General features: G+C 37.5%; 1 protein-coding gene across 3 annotated transcripts in view; it reads right to left on the bottom strand.

Moving 5' to 3' along the window:
- Positions 1-7,856: 7,856 nt before the first annotated feature.
- KIAA0586 (KIAA0586 ortholog) overlaps positions 7,857-18,333 on the bottom strand; it is a 121,760-nt gene continuing 111,283 nt past the window's right edge. For all 3 annotated transcript variants that reach the window (XM_032251195.1, XM_032251196.1, XM_032251198.1), the window contains 2 exons: positions 17,929-17,985; positions 7,857-10,197 (listed from right to left, as the gene is read on the bottom strand). In XM_032251195.1, the coding sequence (XP_032107086.1) occupies positions 10,046-10,197; positions 17,929-17,985 (209 nt within the window). In that variant the 3' untranslated portion in view covers positions 7,857-10,045. The remainder of the gene's footprint in view (positions 10,198-17,928; positions 17,986-18,333) is intronic.

Below are 18,333 nucleotides of genomic sequence, written 5' to 3'. Positions count from 1 at the left end.
AAAAAAAAAAAAAAAAAAAAAAAAAGACTTCAATGATCTCTTAATAAAATTGGCAGAAAAGGGACATAAAATGTCAACTGAAAAGTTACAACTCTACCTGAAAATTTCTAACTACATATTAATTACAAAAGATCTACAAAATTTGAAATGACATGATGTTAGTTAGATAAAACTATTTCATTTTATCTAAGCTCCCCAAATCAAAGACAGCTAAGATTTTCAGGGCCCAGCACAGAGGCTCGCCACTGTAATCCCAGTACTTGGGAGACCAAGGCAGGCAGGTCACTTGAGGCCAGGAATTTGAGACCAGCCTGGCCAACATGGTGAAACCCTATCTAAAAATACAAAAAATTAGCTGGGCGTCATGGCATGCACCTGTAGTCCCATATCCTCAGGAGGCTGAGGTAGGAGAATCGCTTGAACCTGGGAGGTAGAGTTTTCAGTGAGCCGAGATCACGCCACTGCACTCTAGCCTGGGTGACAGAGCAAACTCTGTCTCAAAAAAAAAAGATTTTTCAGAATTGCCCTTACAAGAGCTTCCTAATACATAATTACAGACCCTCTCGCATGGTATGAAAAGGCAGAAAAAGTCTTCCCCTCTCTAAAGGCCTCCCCCAGCAACTCTATACTTTGTATACCCCTAACTGCCAAGCGGAGGAAAGATGAAGCTGCCTAATAGGAGCATTAATTGGGCCGAGAGAAGCTTCCCACCAGAAGTAGACTGCCTCTCCGAGCAAATCTCTTGGTCTCGTGGCTACAGCGTCCTCTCCCTGCCTCCGTGGGCAGGCGGGGCAGCAGCTCAGTGGTCAGAGCTCTTGCACCAGGCTGACTAGTGCTCATTTCTGCACCAACTCTTTGCATTCCACATGCTGTGCCGTCCCCGCTACTTCTAGGCAGCACTCAGCATTTCTCAGTCAGCTGCCTCACTGATGATGAAATCCTTCTACTGTCCACTTCACAATTTCACATCATTCAGATTTTAAGGCCATCACTGACTCCCTCTTCTGTATAAGGAGGAATCCACGACTGTTTGTGGTACCTTGGGGGTTAAAAATACCCAGCTCCTACTAAACACATGCTCACCCTATCACCTAGAAATGCACCCAAGACAAATCAGTCCATATGTCTACTAAAATAAATGTACAACAATATTCATAGCAGCTTTATTCATAACAAAAAGTGGTAAGACCCCAAATGTCCATCAACAGTAGAATGAATTAATGAATTATGGTATATTTACACAATGGAATGCCACATAGCCATAAAAACAACAAACTACAAATATATATATAAATCTCACAGATATTATACTTACAAAAGAAAGGAGAGTACATACTATATCATTCCACCGATGTGAAATTCAAAAATAAAACTAAGAAGTCAGAATGGTGGTTACTTCTCGGTGAAAAGGGGTTTGTGTTGACTAGGAAAGGGGCACAAGGGAAACTTCTGGGTTGCTACGAAGTATTCTAGTTCTACCTGGGAGATATTACACAGGTATGTATAGACATAAGCTCTCCACTTGATTAGTACTTTACTATATAAATTATATTTTCAGTAGAAAGTAAAAACTAAACACACAAGAATGCCCAGATCAAATCTTAGTCAATTCTGACTTAATATTATCTGTAGATGACTTATCTTAACAAAGGCATTTTCTGTACAGAATACACTGTAGACAGCTAACATGCAGCTATCAAAGTGCTCCATGGGCCAATGTTCAGTCTGCCCAAGTAGATAAATGAATTCCTCTGACTTGATCTTGCACTTTGGCAAAGAAGTAATTGTAAACACTAAACAGATAGTAGATATGCATTTGGAATTGTTCATAACTTTGGGATGCTATAGAAACAAAGCAGATATTTTTACTTTTTAAGTTACTCTGATCAAAAATGGTAAAGACACTGAAACTATCAAAAATGGTAAAGACATTGAAAATTCATTATAAGCTATTCAATATGAAAAATATGTATCAGTAAGTTAGACACTCACAAACTACTACACTGAAAACCAATGACAATGCCTTTGCTAACTCAAATGCTAAACATGTAGCTTTTATTACCCCAACTACAAAGAATTCCATCAAATTGACATCCATCCCCACTTAGAAGGAAAATTGGCTCAATTTAGACAAGTTATAATTGGGTCATAACAATCCAGCTTTCTGAGAAACAATATTGGCAATTACAGGGATGTTTTCGTCATAAAGCTGGATGCTGGCAGTCTCTGACAGCGGCCCAGGAGTGCCGTGATCCAGCAAGTGGATAACTTGGCCCATGATTTTTTTTGTATCATGAAAGGATCAAATTAAGCTCCATGGTAAATAAATAATGAAAAAATCAAAATTTGATCAGGAAGTGGTAGAATAATGTCTTACCTATAACTAACATAACCCAATTATAACTGAAAAGGTAAAACAAAATACAGAAATTCCTCAAGATCGTTTCAGCATTTACAAATGGGTTTTATACAACTATCCAGGTCATTAAGTTATAAATATATATTAGCAATAGTCTGTTATCAGGATGAACAGAACCTGTTCCTTGATGAAAAGCTATGGATGGGCCAGGTGCAGTGGCTCACGCCTGTAATCCCAACACTTTGGGAAGCTGAAGCAGGTAGATCACTTGAGGTCAGGAGTTTAAGACCAGCCTGGCCAATATGGTGAAACCCGGTCTCTACTAAAAATACAAAAATTACCCAGATGTGGTGGTGGGCACCTATAATCCCAGTTACTTGAGAAGCTGAGGCAGGAGAATTGCTTGAGACTGGGAGGCAGGGGTTGAAGTGAGCTGAGATTGTACCACTGCACTCCAGCCTGGGCAACAGAACAAGATTCTGTCTCAAAAAAAAAAAAAAAAGGAAAAAAGAAAAAAAAATACAGATGTTTCAGAAGAGAAACATTGCTAGATTTTGTGTTCCCAATACAGGGAATTCCTACTTCTGTTCAGTTACTGTGGAACTCCTTTCACCATAACAGTCCTACGGGACTCTGAAAGATTTCTCTCCTAACACGAAAAATGTACTCTCCATTCAGGAAAGGTAAAAAAGAACAAATGAAGGCACTAATATAAAATCTGTCCCAATGGGGGCTGGCAAGCTACAGCCCATGGGCCAAATCTGCCCTGAAGCCTTTTCATATGGTCCATGAGCTAAAAAATATTTCTTACATATTTTAAAGGTTTGTAGAAAAAACAAAGAGGAATGGACTATGTGACAGAGCCCACATGTGGCCTTCAAAGCCAAGAATATTTACTATCTGGCTTTTTACTGAGAAAATGTGCTGACTCCAGGTCTAAAGTATCAAAAATCCCTAATCTGCCGTGGCCTAATGTTTGCCAGTAGTGTTAATGGCCACAAGACTACCTCCTCGGTGCTCACACAGATTTTCTCTCTAGGACATCATGTATAGCATGCCCTATGTGGTTAGGAATATAACTTTACCAAGAACTATTTTTTATCACATGCAAATTTAGCTAAATACTGTCAGAGGCTCATTCGTGTATGGTTTTGTGCCCAGATTGTACAAGCCACCTTTCCAAAGGAGATATCATTGAAACCTTTATATGAATTCTAGCTCAGTGACCAGTTCCACTAGAAGAGAAATCAATGTTTGTCAAGTTGCAAAACTGGCTACAAATTCTTCTCATACTATATGCATGCTCCCTGCATGCAACTTTACAGATATGCCCACCAAGAAATGGAGTCTAATTATCTACTCTTTGAATCTGGGCTTGGACATATGACTTAGTTTGGGCAACAAGGCATTAGCAATATGACACGAGCAGAGGCTTGAATATTGCTTGCATACTGAAGCTTGCTGTCTGTTACTGCTCGTAGGAACTCTCAGATCAACATCACATGAATGCACTTGGGCTAGCCTCCTGGATAATGAGAGATACATGACCCCGTTACCTCCATTTTCCTGCCAATAGCCAGCAACCACCAGGTAAGTGAGTGAGGCCATCAAATATCAATTTAGTGTAAATGCATGTGTGAGGGTCAGACAACATCATGTGGAGCAAAGCAAAGCTGTCCTAGTTGAGCCCAGCCCAAATTGCTCATCCCCAGAATCATGAGTAAATAAATTATTGTTTTAAGCTGCTAATTGACACAGACACAAAAATGCATTGGAACAGTATTGGAAGGAGCCACTTCAGGTCCTCTTGACAAGAGCTACAATTGGCCCATAGTTACATGTGTCAAATGAAAATGAACTTTCAATTAAGACCAATGGACTTCTACTCCCATGAGTGACAAGTGGAGGATAACCAAAAAGCCTCCAGAAACTGATGTTTTCTTTTTTTTTTTCTTTGTCTTTTCTTTTTTTGGAAACTGATCTTTTCAAGGCACAAACAGCTTACCTGAAATCTTCAGATCAAGCAGACAACGTTGTAAGTGCAAATTCCACCCAAGACGATGAAACTAAAACAGATCTTTTTGTTATGCCCAATCAAATGAACTTACTCCCTTGTAAAATTGCTGTAACTAAAAGCTATTGCTTTCCTTTTCTATGACTCTACTTTTCTTCATTTTTCCCCTTCCTTTTTTGAAGCAAAATACATTTCCTCTACCTTGTTGGGTTTTTCCTTTTTTTTTTTTTGAGATGGAATCTTGCTCAGCCCAAGCTGGAGTCCAATGACCCAATCTTGGCTCACTGCAAGCTCTACCTCCCAGGTCCTGGTTCAAGCAAATCTCCTGCCTCAGCCTCCCAAGTAGCTAGGATTACGGGCACGAGCCACCATGCCCAGCCAATTTTTGTATTTGTAGATGTGGGGTTTCATCATGCTGGCCAGGCTGGTCTTGAACTCCTGATCTCATGATCCGCCCACCTCAACCTCCCAAAGTGCTGGGATTACAGGTGTGAGCCACGGTGCCCAGGCTTACCTTGTTTTCAAGAAGGAGAGACCATAGCTTCATCTGCTAACCTGCCTCCTGCTGGATCTGTTATCCATTTCCAACTCCAGGCATCATTCAAATCATGGGAATATCTCTGCTTAATGCTAGCAAACAACCCCATCAAGTTAAAGAGCTGAACATCTTCTATATATTTTAGAGCATACAACAAATATCTCTAGACTCAGCTACTCAGGCTGTTGTTATATAGAACTACACACCACCAATATTTTATCCGGAGAGAAAAGTCAACCCAATCACATTTGAAAAGTATCTCGAGCGTCCATGGTACTTTTATAACCCATCCGACTATTGGGGAATATGACTAAAGGAAATAAAAATACTTACCAAGCTTGACAAGCAATCCCATACAACTATCCTGATGATAGAAATACCCCTTATGTTACAATTTACATATTTACTCATAATGTAACACCCTGTAAAAAATAAATATGCCCATGTTTAGGAAAAGCAGGATACAAGATGCCAACTGAAATAGTTATGTTTGTCATCATAATTCTGGGAAAAAGACATACACTTATAACTCTTTACATACATATCGTATTAATTATGGGGCCAGTGGGCCTGTTTTTTATCTGTGACCTCTATGTATACTGAGAACTATTCCTGGTGAGCATGTATTCCTGATACATAGACTCCTTATCAGCCCCTTTGAAGATTTTAAGCCTTGTTCAGTCTCACCATTTGGGTCTCTTCAGAAGTCTCGTAGGAGTGACCTCCCAGGAGAAGGTAGGAGTCTATTGAACTGCTTGAGGGTTTTTAACTTTGTTAGGGTCCCTGAATTCCAGAGATGTATCAATAACTTATTCCTCACTATGGCTGAAATGATAAATTATAAATGTGAACATTCATACTATAAAGACCCAGAAAAAAAGCTCTGATTTGCTTGCTGTCTTGGTAATTAGTGGACCATCACATAGCTTTACAACTATTTACAGGCCTCCATAAGTGGGCATCTGTACTCTGGCTAATATTTCCTATTATTTCTAGGTAAACACTTCAGGATACGAAGAAAAAAAATATTTAAAAAAAAAAATACAGACACAGGCTGATGACTCTCAAAGATTTGACAGTCTGACACTTGAAATCTACCCCCCATCCTACCTAGGTCAAATTAAAAAACTGCCTTCATGAAATTCCCTAAACTATAATGATCAGATTTCTCAGTAGAAAAATTGTTTTTCTCTATTGCATTTCTAATAGAATTTTCAAAACTACTGTGCAATTGATTTTGATGATCAAATGATGATTCCATATTAGGGAGAGACAGAATTTCTTGTGGTTAATCTCTGTCTTCCAGGAGAGACATTATGACCAAAAGCGGAAATGACAAATCCTGATGTCACTGCCCAGCCTCTCCCTGAGGATCCATGCCACACTGTACACCCCATGTCCTTCATACTTCATGTTTGTTAAACAGATGTACATATGGATGTATGACAGAAAAGAATGCTTCAGCAAGTTTCTTCTTAGTAACATCACAGAAATATTAAGGATTGTACTCTCCATTATTGTTCAAGTTACTTATATATAAGGAAATACCACAGCATCAGGACATCTTTTAAAAGATAAATATATTTCAGTTATATAATTATTATTATTTTTGAGATGGAGTCACGCTCTGTCACCCAGGCTGGAGTGCAAGCGTGATTTTGGCTCATTGCAACCTCTGCCTCCCAGGCTCAAGCAACTCTCCTGTCACAGCCTCCCAAGTAGCTGGGATTACAGGCACACACCACCATGCCTGGCTAATTTTTGTATTTTTAGTAGAGATGAGGTTTCACCATGTTGGCCAGGCTGGTCTCAAATTCCTGACCTTAGGTGACCCACCCACGTCAGCCTCGCAAAGTGCTGGGATTACAGATTACATGCATGAACCACTGCGCCCAGCCAGTTATAGAATTATTTTTTGATTGGGGGGGATAATACACTATGAACTTAAAAATGCTATTTTTGTTTTATGTATTTTTTTAATGTTTCAAGTTAATAGAAAAACAATAAAAGATCTAAAAATATATGTTCAGCATTTTTAAAAGTTATTAAGAAACCAGAAATCTCTAAGTAATAAGAAACATACTGAAATAATCTTCTAAGAATAAAAATATTTATTCAACATTCTATTAAAGTATATAAAGAGTGAATTTAGGATTTAAACCAAAGAAACATTTTATTTTATTATTATTTTGAGACAGATTCTCACTCTGTTGCCCAGGCTGGAGTAAAGTGGCTCAATCTCAGCTCACTGCCACCTCTGCCTCCTGGGTTAAAGCAATTTTCCTGCCTCAGCCTCCCAAGAAGCTGGGATTACAGGCACATGCCACCATGCCCGGCTAATTTTTGTATTTTTAGTAGAGACGAGGTTTTGCAATGTTGGCCAGGCTGGTCTCAAACTCCTGACTTAGAGTGATATGCCCGTCTCAGCCTCCCAAAGTGCTGGGATTACAGGTGTGAGCCACCACACCCGACCGGAACAGGCATTTTAAATACATGTTACTCTAGTGTTAAGGCATGTTAGCTCAGCAATTTTTTTTTTTTTTTGGAGACACTTTCTCATTCTGTCACACAGGTTGGAGTTCAGTGGCACAACCACGGGTCACTGCAGCCTTGACATCTGGGGCTCAAGTGATCCTCTCACCTCATCCTCTTGAGTAGCTGGGACTACAGGTATGTGCAACCATGCCCAGCTAATATTTTGTATTTTTGGTTGAGATGGGTTTTGCCATGTTGCCCAGGTTGGTCACAAACTCCTGAGCTCAAGTGATCCACCCTTGGCCTCCCAAAGTGTTGGGATTACAGGCATGAGCCACCATGCCCAGTCATAACCCAGCAATATTAACAGCCTTGATCTTGATCGTCTACCTCTTAATAGCATGTCTCATACTGTATTCCAGAAGTCGGAAATTGTAAAATTACATGTAAAATAAAAATTTTAAAACTTATAAAATCAAAAGTGCCATTTAGTTTATTTTTACATACATAGTCTTATTCCAAAAGGATCTGAAGTGGTTGGCAGAGGAATGTGTACAGGAGTAACCATGAACAGAAATAATCCTATAAAACAAAATACTAATGAATGGACACTAGCTTTTTTTAAAACAAAAGTTCAAGTGCACAAAGAGTAGAATAAATCCAAGATTACACTTCTAAAGTTAGAAAAGGCAGGTTTTCTATGGTTAAGAGGAAAAAACTACCAACACCTTTAAATAAAAACCGCTTTTGCTAAACTAAGATTTTGCTAAAATCTTTCCCAAACAGAAAAATGTTCTGAAAACCAGAAACCAATGTTGCGAGGTGGGGTGTCATGTTTAAAATGAAGCAGCCCTGAGCAACATTTCCTCAGCTTTCACCTTATCTGGAGACTTGCAGATGAATATCAAAAACAAATTAAAATCCACAGAGCAGCATTTTTCTTCCACTTGTTTAAAAGAAACTATCTTAAGCAGAACTATCCAAAGGGCCATAGCAAAGACAATGAGTTCTAAAGTGAAACCTAAAACGTGTCAGTCACCACATACCTGAGAGAAGCTGTGAGGAAATGCATGTGGAAGGCTGACACATTTCTGAGTTTCCATAGATTCACTCTTGTAGCTTCTATGTTCAGTGAGAAAAAAATCCCCGGGCAATGGACCCTACCAGAAGTTTAAGAAATTCTAAATTGCTCTTCAGTAATTCTCAGCCTTGAGCGCCCATTAAAATTACCTAAAAAGGTCGTTTTAAAAAAAAATATTAATGCCTGGACCCCATCCAAGATCAATTAAATTGAAATCCCTGGTACAAGGCCCAGGCATTAGTATTTTTTTAAAGCTCCCAGAGGTTCTACTATGCTGCCAGTGCTGAGACCCACTTAGTAACCTACAAAAATGCTGAAAAAGTCAAGGATGACGGTTATTACCGTGTGTTTGAAATTCAGCTGTGACAGAAAATGATTTTTCCGGGAGGTGAATTTTTTTCAGTAGTGCTAGGCTGCCTTTCTTTTCATGTGCTTAAACCCTCTACTATACAGTGCTGAAATCCCTCAAGATAACAAGGACACCACCAATTATTGAGCACTTACATGGTATCAAGCACTGCGCTGGGCACTGCCCCCCCATCTCCACACACAATCACTAATGCCCATTATTCTGCAAAAATAAGCATTAAGCCCATTAATCTGAAACAGCTAATAAAAAGGGGCTTCTTTGGCCCCTATCACAGAGCAAGTGTCTACAGAAACTGGCATTAGAACCTACATGTATCTGATTAAAAAGCAATGCTTTTTATTTTCTTTTAATTTTATGTATTTATGTTGCAAAAGGTAATACAGTTACCTGTTTCACAGGCTTATTAAGGTTTATATGGTATATATAAGGTGTATAAAAATTAATCTCACTGATATTTTCTATCACAACTGAAGTTCAAATACATAGTAACCATGATTATCCTTGATCCCTGTCACTTAGCCTCTCCTATCACCCAGCCAGCAATTCTCCTCCCTGGAGACAAACATAGCAGTTTCTTGTTTATTTAATATATTTACAAGCAAATACATGAAAGAATATGTGTACATACCATATATTTGAATTCCTCCCCACCCCATTTAAAATAATTTAAACAACTGCATAGTTCACACACTATTTTGCACATAGCTTTTTCCACTTTAACAGTGCATCTCAGAGATTATTCCATATCAATACGTAAACTTTAAATATTTTTTATATTACATAGTATCCCATTGTGCTGATGTACCATCACTTTAAAACCAGTCTATTATTGATAGACATTTGATTTTTTTCTAATTATTTGCTGTTACAAAAATGTTAGAATGAGTAACCTTGAGCTACATAATTTTATAAATACCTACAGATAATTATACCTATAGATTAGATTCTTAGATGTCAGAAGCCATGCCCTCTCCACTATTGTATGCTACCTCAGAATTCTAAGAAACAACTCACAATCAGACTTATGTTGACTTATTTTATTTAAAAACTTTAAATACCCAAATTATGCTTTTCGTTTTATTTAAAAAATTGGAAATGTTTTTTCAGAATATGCTCAAAAACCAAACAGTCTGAGAGATGGTTTTAAGCCAAGGTAAAATGACTTTAAAACCGGTGGCATAAACAGTGTGCTGGCTCTCTCTTCCTGTTCAGAAGGTATCTGGCCCTGAAGACTCCATGTCCCCCTGCATCGTGCTGATGCTTGGAGACTGAGAGCAATCCTTGAGGTTCCCTGAGGGCAGCGTCACGGACATCTTGGCAGGGGGCATCTGTGAAGCGGAGAGTGGCACTGCTTTCCCACCTGCACAAAGGAGAAGCTCATTCAGCTCTCAACAGCATATCCTAAGTATTTACGTGCTTTTACACTTTGCGAAATAATATGGAGGGGGATCCAAATAAGGACAGCATACAAGAGAATCTCTTGCCCCAAAGTGCTCAGAAGTTGTGAGAGAGATAAAATATACCTTCCTCCTTTCTATCCTCACTCCTAATCAGTCAGAGAGAACATTTCAAGAGTATACAAGCCAAAAGTTGTGATGTAGATGATAAATGCTAAGTAAGATCAAGTAGAGTTGAGGGCCTAGTCTCTGAAATCCAGACTTAACTTCTTGCTGGCGGTGTGACTGTCAGCAAGTTATTTTACCACTCGAAAGTCCAGTTTACCATATGTTAAATGGGATAATAGTATCTACCTTGCATAGTATAGTGAGGATATAAAATAGTGTCAGTGAAGAGCTCAGTAACAGAGCTTAGCACTCAATAAGTGCTCAAATACTAAGCGCTCCCATTACCGCTAAAAGACTGCCATTATTACTACTGTTACCATTAAGTAAATAGCTAAAAGAGCAATAAAACACTGTAATAGCCTGAAATTAAAGATTTGTGGCTAGTTAGAGCAAGAACGGGTTTTATTTTTTTAAAGAGGTAAGATATGAGCCATGTAAAAGGCATTTGAAGTCAAAGGTTGCCAAGGCACTTTGCTCTTCCTCCTATTCCTAAAAAAAAGGACCCTTAAACTCAGGAGCATGTCATTAATAATGATTTACTGAGTGCCTAAGGGGGCAATGCTATTAGTTAACAGAAGTGATATAAGGTTAGCAATGTCAGAGGAAAAACATATTGCAGTGGACATCCAAATATTGATGCTTGACTTTGGAAAGCACTTTTCTCTGTAAAATAAGGCTTTTCTCGATACTGTAGACATTAGCTCTACATTTAATGAAATATGAAAAAAAAATTCCCACTCCATGGAATGAGAGCAATATTATAATGTCTAATATGAAAGTTTGCTGGTAGCAGAGGGGAGGCAGTTTGGGATAAATAATTCATTAATATGTAAAAAATTCAAAGTTGATTACATAAGTGTCTCTATCTGCCCACACTCAAATTCACCCCTCTAAGTTTAAAGCACAATGCCCAAGAATATAAAGACTATCAACTTGGTGTTATTTAGAACAAAAAACAAAAATCCTCATTTTAAATTTCATGGATTTACCACAGATATAAGAATAATAAATACCTTAAAAACAAATTATCTTAAACAATCTTAAAGACATATTTCAGACAAGAGTCGCAGTAATTTTTCTAAAATCCCTTTATGTTTTTCAAGTAGTTTCCACAGTAATAAAGTTGAATTTTCATTAAATGTTTACAGGAGCCACAGTACAATTAGACAGCTCTGGAGATTTTAATGATGACTCAATCACAGCTGTCCAAGATCAGAATGCTTATAAAAGGCAAATTCCTTTCACATAAGGAAATTTTAAAAAGACTATTTTAAATACTCTATCATTCCTTTTTGTTACTTGTATCTTTTTTTTTTTTTTTTTTTTTATGAAAAGGGAGAGGAAAATGAGATTTGGCACCATTACAGCAATATCACAAACTATATAATACCGTAGTATTTAAAAAGAAAGCAAGTCTTACATCAATTTAAATAAATAGGAAAAAACTTGAGTCTTTTCAGTTTGTCAGGATATAAGAAAAACGAATAGACATTAAGAACATTTTAATTTTTTTTTTTTTTTTTGAGACAGGGTCTTGCTCTGTCACCTAGGCTGGAGTGCAATGGCATGATCATGGCTCACTGCAGTATCAACCTCCCAGGCTCAAGCAATCCTTCCACCTCAGCCTCCCGAGTAGTTAGGACCACAGGTATGTACCACCGTCTCTGGCTAATTTAAAAAAATTTTTTGTAGAGGGACAGTCTCCATATGTTACCCTGGCTGCTCTCAAACTCCTTGGTCTCAAGTGATCCTCCTACTTCAGCCTTCCAAAGTGCTGGCATTACAGATGTGAGCCACCATGCCTGGCCTTAAAAATGTGTATAGGATAAGCATTAATAATATATAATATTTAAATATTCTTATATTTTACAAAGCCATGATGCAGAATATACAAAATAACCGAGGGAAGCAGCTTACCTCATCAACAAAGTAAAAACTGACACTGGATATAACTAAGTCCTAGAGCAAATTAATTTTCCACTCATACAAACAACTTAATGTTACCTTCTCCTAATTTTTCTTAAGAAAAACTCCTTTCCTTGAGTTACACATCTGCCAAAAACGACAGTGATACCAAATACTCTTCTTTTCTCTGTTATTTAATTTCACAAAACCGCTTTGATATACCTTCATTTTCTACTGTGTACATAAAATTACAGAATAAATTGCTCAACGTTGTAACAAGAGTTACAACTTTTTAGGGCTGGGGGGATCTCCCAGAAGTTTCCAAGGCTCAAGGAACATAATGAATTCAATCGCTACAAGCATTTCTTGCAGTTACTGCCTTATACTTGTATAACAATTCAGCTTTTGTAAATATCTTTTCTCCATCATATTATCTGATCCTAACAGTCATTCTGGGAAACAGACAAGGTAATTGAGGCTCAGAGATGTTAAAATGGGCTTCTCCAAAAGCATATATGCACGAACTAAACATCTATATGACTCTTCTCTAAGTATGAAGCTAACAGCATACGCAGATGAAGAAGACAGAGTCCTCATCCTCAAGAAGTTCATCACTTAATAGAGAGAATAAACACATATAGGAATACTTAGTTTAAATGAGGTGGAAGGTAGCCATTGAGTTGGGACTGAAAAGATGATGGGAAGGCAAGGAAGGAAAAGAGAACAACAAAATAAAGTTAATATGTTAAGGGAACTCTGAGTATTCTGGTATCAAATATTTGGATAGGAGGAATGGTGAGATGAGGCTATAAAGGAAGGCCAGGGAAAAGCCTGGTAAAAGCAGTAAAGAGTCACAAAAGATTTTGAGCAGAGGAGTAATTTGAGCAAATGTATGGCCTAATATCCAGCATCTATAAAACAAATTTACAAGAGAAAAACAACCCCAAAGGACATCAACAAACACCTTTCAAAAGAAGACATACATGGGGCCAGCAAGCATATGAATAAAAGCTCAACATTACTACTTATTAGAGAAATGCAAGCCAAAACCACAATGAGGTCCCATCTCACACCAGTCAGAATGGCTATTATTAACAAGCTAAAAAATAACAGATGCTGGTGAGGTTGCGGAGAAAAGGGAGCACTTACTCACTTGGTAGGAGTGTCAATTAGTTCAACCATTGTGGAAAGTAGTATGGTGATTCCTTAAAGAGCTAAAAGCAAAACTACCATTCGACCCAGCAATTCCATTACTAGGTGTATACTCAGTGGAATGTAAATCATTCTACCATAAAGACACATGTAGGCAGATGTTCACTGCAGCACTTTTCACAAGAGCAAAGGCATGGAATCAACCCAAATGCCCACGAATGACAAATTGGATAAAGAAAATGTGGTACATGTTTACCATGGAATACTATGCAGCCATAAAAAAGAACAAGATCATGTCTTTTGCAGGAATATGGATGAAGCTGGAAGCTATCATCCTTAGCAAACTAATGTAGGAACAGAAAACCAAATACTGCATGTTCTCACTTACAAGCAGGAACTAAATGATGAAAACTCATGAACACATAGAAGGGAACAATAAAAACTGGGATCTACTTGAGGTTGGAGGGTGAGAGGAAAAAGAGAAGCAGAAAAAATAACTATTGTGTATTCAGCTTAATAACTGGGTGATGAAATACTATACAAGAAACATTCTTCATATGTACCCCCAAACCTAAAATAAAAGTTTTTTTTTAAAAAAGGTAAAAATCATTCTAATAGCTCTTTAGAAAATAAGGACAGAGGAGAGGGATCTATAAAAATCGTCCATGGAAGATCTGATGATCCTTGGCAGTGGAAATAGAGTCAAGATATTTTGGATGGAGACTTATCAAGTTTCACTCTCAAATGACAGATTTCGTTGACTGACTAGCCAGTAATAAGAACACAACAAACTTGGGGGCTACTGATGTACAAAGAGATGGGAAGGTACTGGGACCAGCTATCCACCTGATGAATCTGAACGCCTGCAAGATGTGTGAATGGACTTCTCCAGGAGGCAACTAGAGTCAAAGATTGAAGACTGTGACGCAGTTTTGGAAATAGAGAATTAGCAGTCATCTACACAAATATAATGGAGCAATGAGAATTACAATCAACTAGGGAGAAGAAGTAGACTGAGAATAGCAATAATGACAAAAATGTGGGGAAGAGTAAGGAAAGATGAATAAAGGAAAACAAAAGGAAGTATCAGAAAGAAAAATAAGAAGATTCCTAGAACAGTAAAGAGTCACACAAAATTAAGGATGGTTTTCAAAAAAGAAAGCCTAGTATAACTCACCTAATTAATTAATAATTGTTAGAGCTGAGACTACAACACACTAAACCAAATACCTTAATTACCCACATAAAAATTATACTTTTAAGGGTAGATGAGGGTGATTCCATTTAAGTTCTGCTACGTAATGAATGATAGGAGCAGCTAAGAAGAGGAGCAGTTTGAAGTTTGAAGCACAAGCCCCTTTATGACAGGTCAAGACGAGGGTCCAAATTAGGTCACTTAGGAATGGCCCCACCCAGACTGCTAGAGTGAGGCTTCTGTATGGGAAGCAGTAGAAGGCAGAGGGGGATAAGAGAATGGATTCTGGAACAGGGCAGAGCTGAGTTCATCCATCCATCCAACAAAATATCAACTGTGCCTGGCACCGTTCTAGACTCTAGAGAATACAGCAGTGAAGAAAACAAAGGCTTCAGCCTCACTGGCTGCACATTCTGTTGGGCTTATGGGATGAATCACAAGTAATAAAACAAACATCTAATATAACAAAAAGTAGTAGGTACTATAAAGAAAAATAGGTAAGGGGTAAGAGGGATACAAAATAACAAGAGACTGAAAAAGTTATGTAAGTTATCTGAACCCCAGTTTTCTCAACTATTAAAAAAAATATGAGTACCTACTTCAGAGGTTTTTATGAGGATTCAGTGAGATAATACATACAAAGTGCTTTGTATAGTGCTGGAACATAGAAAGCAATCAAACAGATCGGTCCTTACTTTTATGTAATTGGAAAGTCACTATCCAAGAGGCAATGAGGCTGAGGGTGGACTGCAAAAGGTACTCTGCTTTAGAAGGAAAAATAAGAATTTTTCACTGAAACGCAATTAAGAAAAAAGGAGGGAAGGGGGAAAGAGTGTAGTCTGGAAGGCCTCCAAATTGTTATGCTAGTTTAAACTCCAGTTAACGGTGTTTTAATCAAGAAGTTATATCATTAAAATGTACCATCTTATCTAAAGGTATTTGTTAATGTACACTTTGGGAAAAAAAAAATTTTTTTTTTTTGAGGTGTCGCCCAGGCTGGAGTGCAGTGGCGTGACCTTGGCTCACTACAACCTCTACCTCTTGGGTTCAAGCAATTCTCCTGTCTCAGCCTCCTGAGTAGCTGGGATTACAGGCGCATGCCACCATGCCTGTCTAATTTTGTATTTTTAGTAAAGACAGGGTTTCACCGTGTTGGTCAGGCTGGTCTCGAACTCCTGACCTCATGACCCGCCTGCCTCTGCCTCCCAAAGTGCTGGGATTACAGGCGTGAGCCACCACCCCGGCCGAAAGCTTTTTAAAATATTCATTTACACAAGCTAAACCACAGTTTTAGAACTTTGCAAGAGAACTCTTTAACTGGGAATATTTTAAAAAAGCATCACTTAGATTATTGTGAACAGGCGAAAAGGGTAACATTCATAAAAAATTAACATTTTTTAAAAGAAAAGACATAACATTTTAATAAATCACCATGAAAGCAAATATAAATCTTCTACCTCTATTAAATATAGTTTGATGCCTTTAAAGTTTGACTTTTTAAATTTGCACAGTCAAGTCATTATGATGTAATTGTTTCAACAGCTGTTTTCAGGTCTATAAAAAAGACTGTTCCTTGATTTCATGGGTTTGCAGTATGTCATTTAACCTGGCATGCATTTAAGCTGGGCATGCCATGGAGTCAGTCCATGCATTAGAAGCTTCCTGAGACATAATTTAATACACTTTTTAGACTTTTGTAATTCCAAGTTTTCGCTTTAGGAATATTTAAAATTCATAAAGAAATTTTATGTTTTCTGTTTTGGATGTTGGATTTATAAAAATAAGTAAAAGATAAACTATAATTTAAGTAATATGCTATATAATGAATGGTAGGATTCAATTCTCTGAATTGTTTTTCCAGTGATAGTGGTGAAATATTAGTTCCTCTCCTGTTAATTGTGGCTGTCTTATTCTCTGCAACTTGACTGCAGCACTTACCAAACTGCACTGTAATTATTTATGTATCTGTCATTTCTTCCAGACAATGCATTCCTTAAGAGCATAGACAGTCTCTGGAACTGACAGTCTTTGTGTTCTGAGTGACTAGTATAGCAAGTACACAGTATTTGTGACTTATCACCTTGTATTATTGTTACTAACTTGTAAGTCTGTTGTTGCCGTTAAATATGTGCTCCACTAGGACAGTGACTGTGTCTTATTTACCTCTGCATTCTACAAAGGCTCAGCAGGATGCTGGGCAAATAGTAGAACTTGAAATGACTGCTGAACCAAATTGATTTGTTTTTACCTAGAGAGTCTGATTGCTCTTTGCTAGCAGCTTACTTAGATTCATGCTGACTAGATCTTGTCTTTAAAATCATCCCTGAGTTCCAGCAATGCAGTTGCTTCCTAGCTGTCTGTGAAAATGTTACAGTATTTCATCCATGTTTTATTGAGTACTTGAAGCATTTTTCCTGTCCACCCTGGGCTCATCCACTCTTGCGCCAATTCCTGTGTAAGCAGCTGCTAAACTCCCCTGCTGTATTCAATTCTCTTCACATACTTAACCCCGTCCTACAGATTGTGCAACATCAAAGCCCCAGTGTTTGAGAATAAATGCAAGTCTTGATGAAGAAGGTGCCTCATCATTTGATGTGAAGTATACAGTATGCAATATTTTATTTAATTCTGCTTTCCAGAATTAGTCACTCTTAAACATTTCTTTTCTTATTCATGTTTTAAAAAGGGTAACATCCCAAAATATATTTTAGGCATGTAAATCCTATTACTTTTTTGTTTTTCAAATGAGTTGACAAATGCTTATTTTAAAATTTACAATTTAAGGTAAAAACAAAGCAGTTCTTATAAGAAGAATAAATGTTCTGGCACCTGTAAAAACAACTCCAATTCTTTTTCCTCTAAAAAGCAATCATTAATGTGAGAGATCTGTTTCTTCTTATGCCAGGTTCCAGCTGCTTCACTTTGTTTAAAACTGACTTCAAAGTTTAAACAGTGTCCTGTCCCAACAAATAACCTCCCCCAGATGGAATTATCTCAAGTCCTGTCCTCACTGCTCTGAATACCATACCTGCAGCCTTTTAATTCATCATTTTATAAACTTTCCAAAGTGAAAAAATAGGTTTCTTTTTCTGTCCCCTAACTTAGGCCTTTTGGAGAGCTGAGTTTATACCTGGGGTGAATTTACAGATATTTCAGAAGAATTAAAAATTGCTATTAGTATTTCTACTGTGTTGGTTATTAAGAAAGAAAGAATAAGGAAATGAAAAAATCTGTACAGCTCCGAGTTCAAGAACTTTTAAAGTAAAAATCTTACCTGTAAATACAGATGTGAGGTACAGATTGGGCTCAATTTGTGTCCGATCCATATCACCTGGTGAAACCAAATAAAAATTTATTTTTTCAGAAGAAAAGCACTTAAGCATAGAAATAATCATGAGTCATTCCTATTCACTAAAATAACACAAACCAAATGTATTCCCACCGTTATTCTCATAAAGTTAAACAGCTGAATTTGAATGACTATCAATAGAAAATACTTTACCTAACAGATTATTGTCTTTATGCATCACAGCTGAGGGAGAGGGGAAAGCAAATGAGAGAATCTGAAATTTGTATTAAATAAAGGAAATTCATGGGTCATTTCTTCCAAGATGAAAAGTTTTCACAGATTCTCCTACCTAATAATTTAATAATTACAAAAAGAGTTTTAGAATCTCCC

Source organism: Sapajus apella, unplaced genomic scaffold (assembly GCF_009761245.1).
Source record: "Sapajus apella isolate SASKATOON/1434 unplaced genomic scaffold, GSC_monkey_1.0 scaffold74, whole genome shotgun sequence".
NCBI lineage: Eukaryota > Metazoa > Chordata > Mammalia > Primates > Cebidae > Sapajus > Sapajus apella.
The sequence above is the reverse complement of the archived record's forward strand: the minus strand, read 5'-3'. Positions and strand labels throughout refer to the sequence as shown.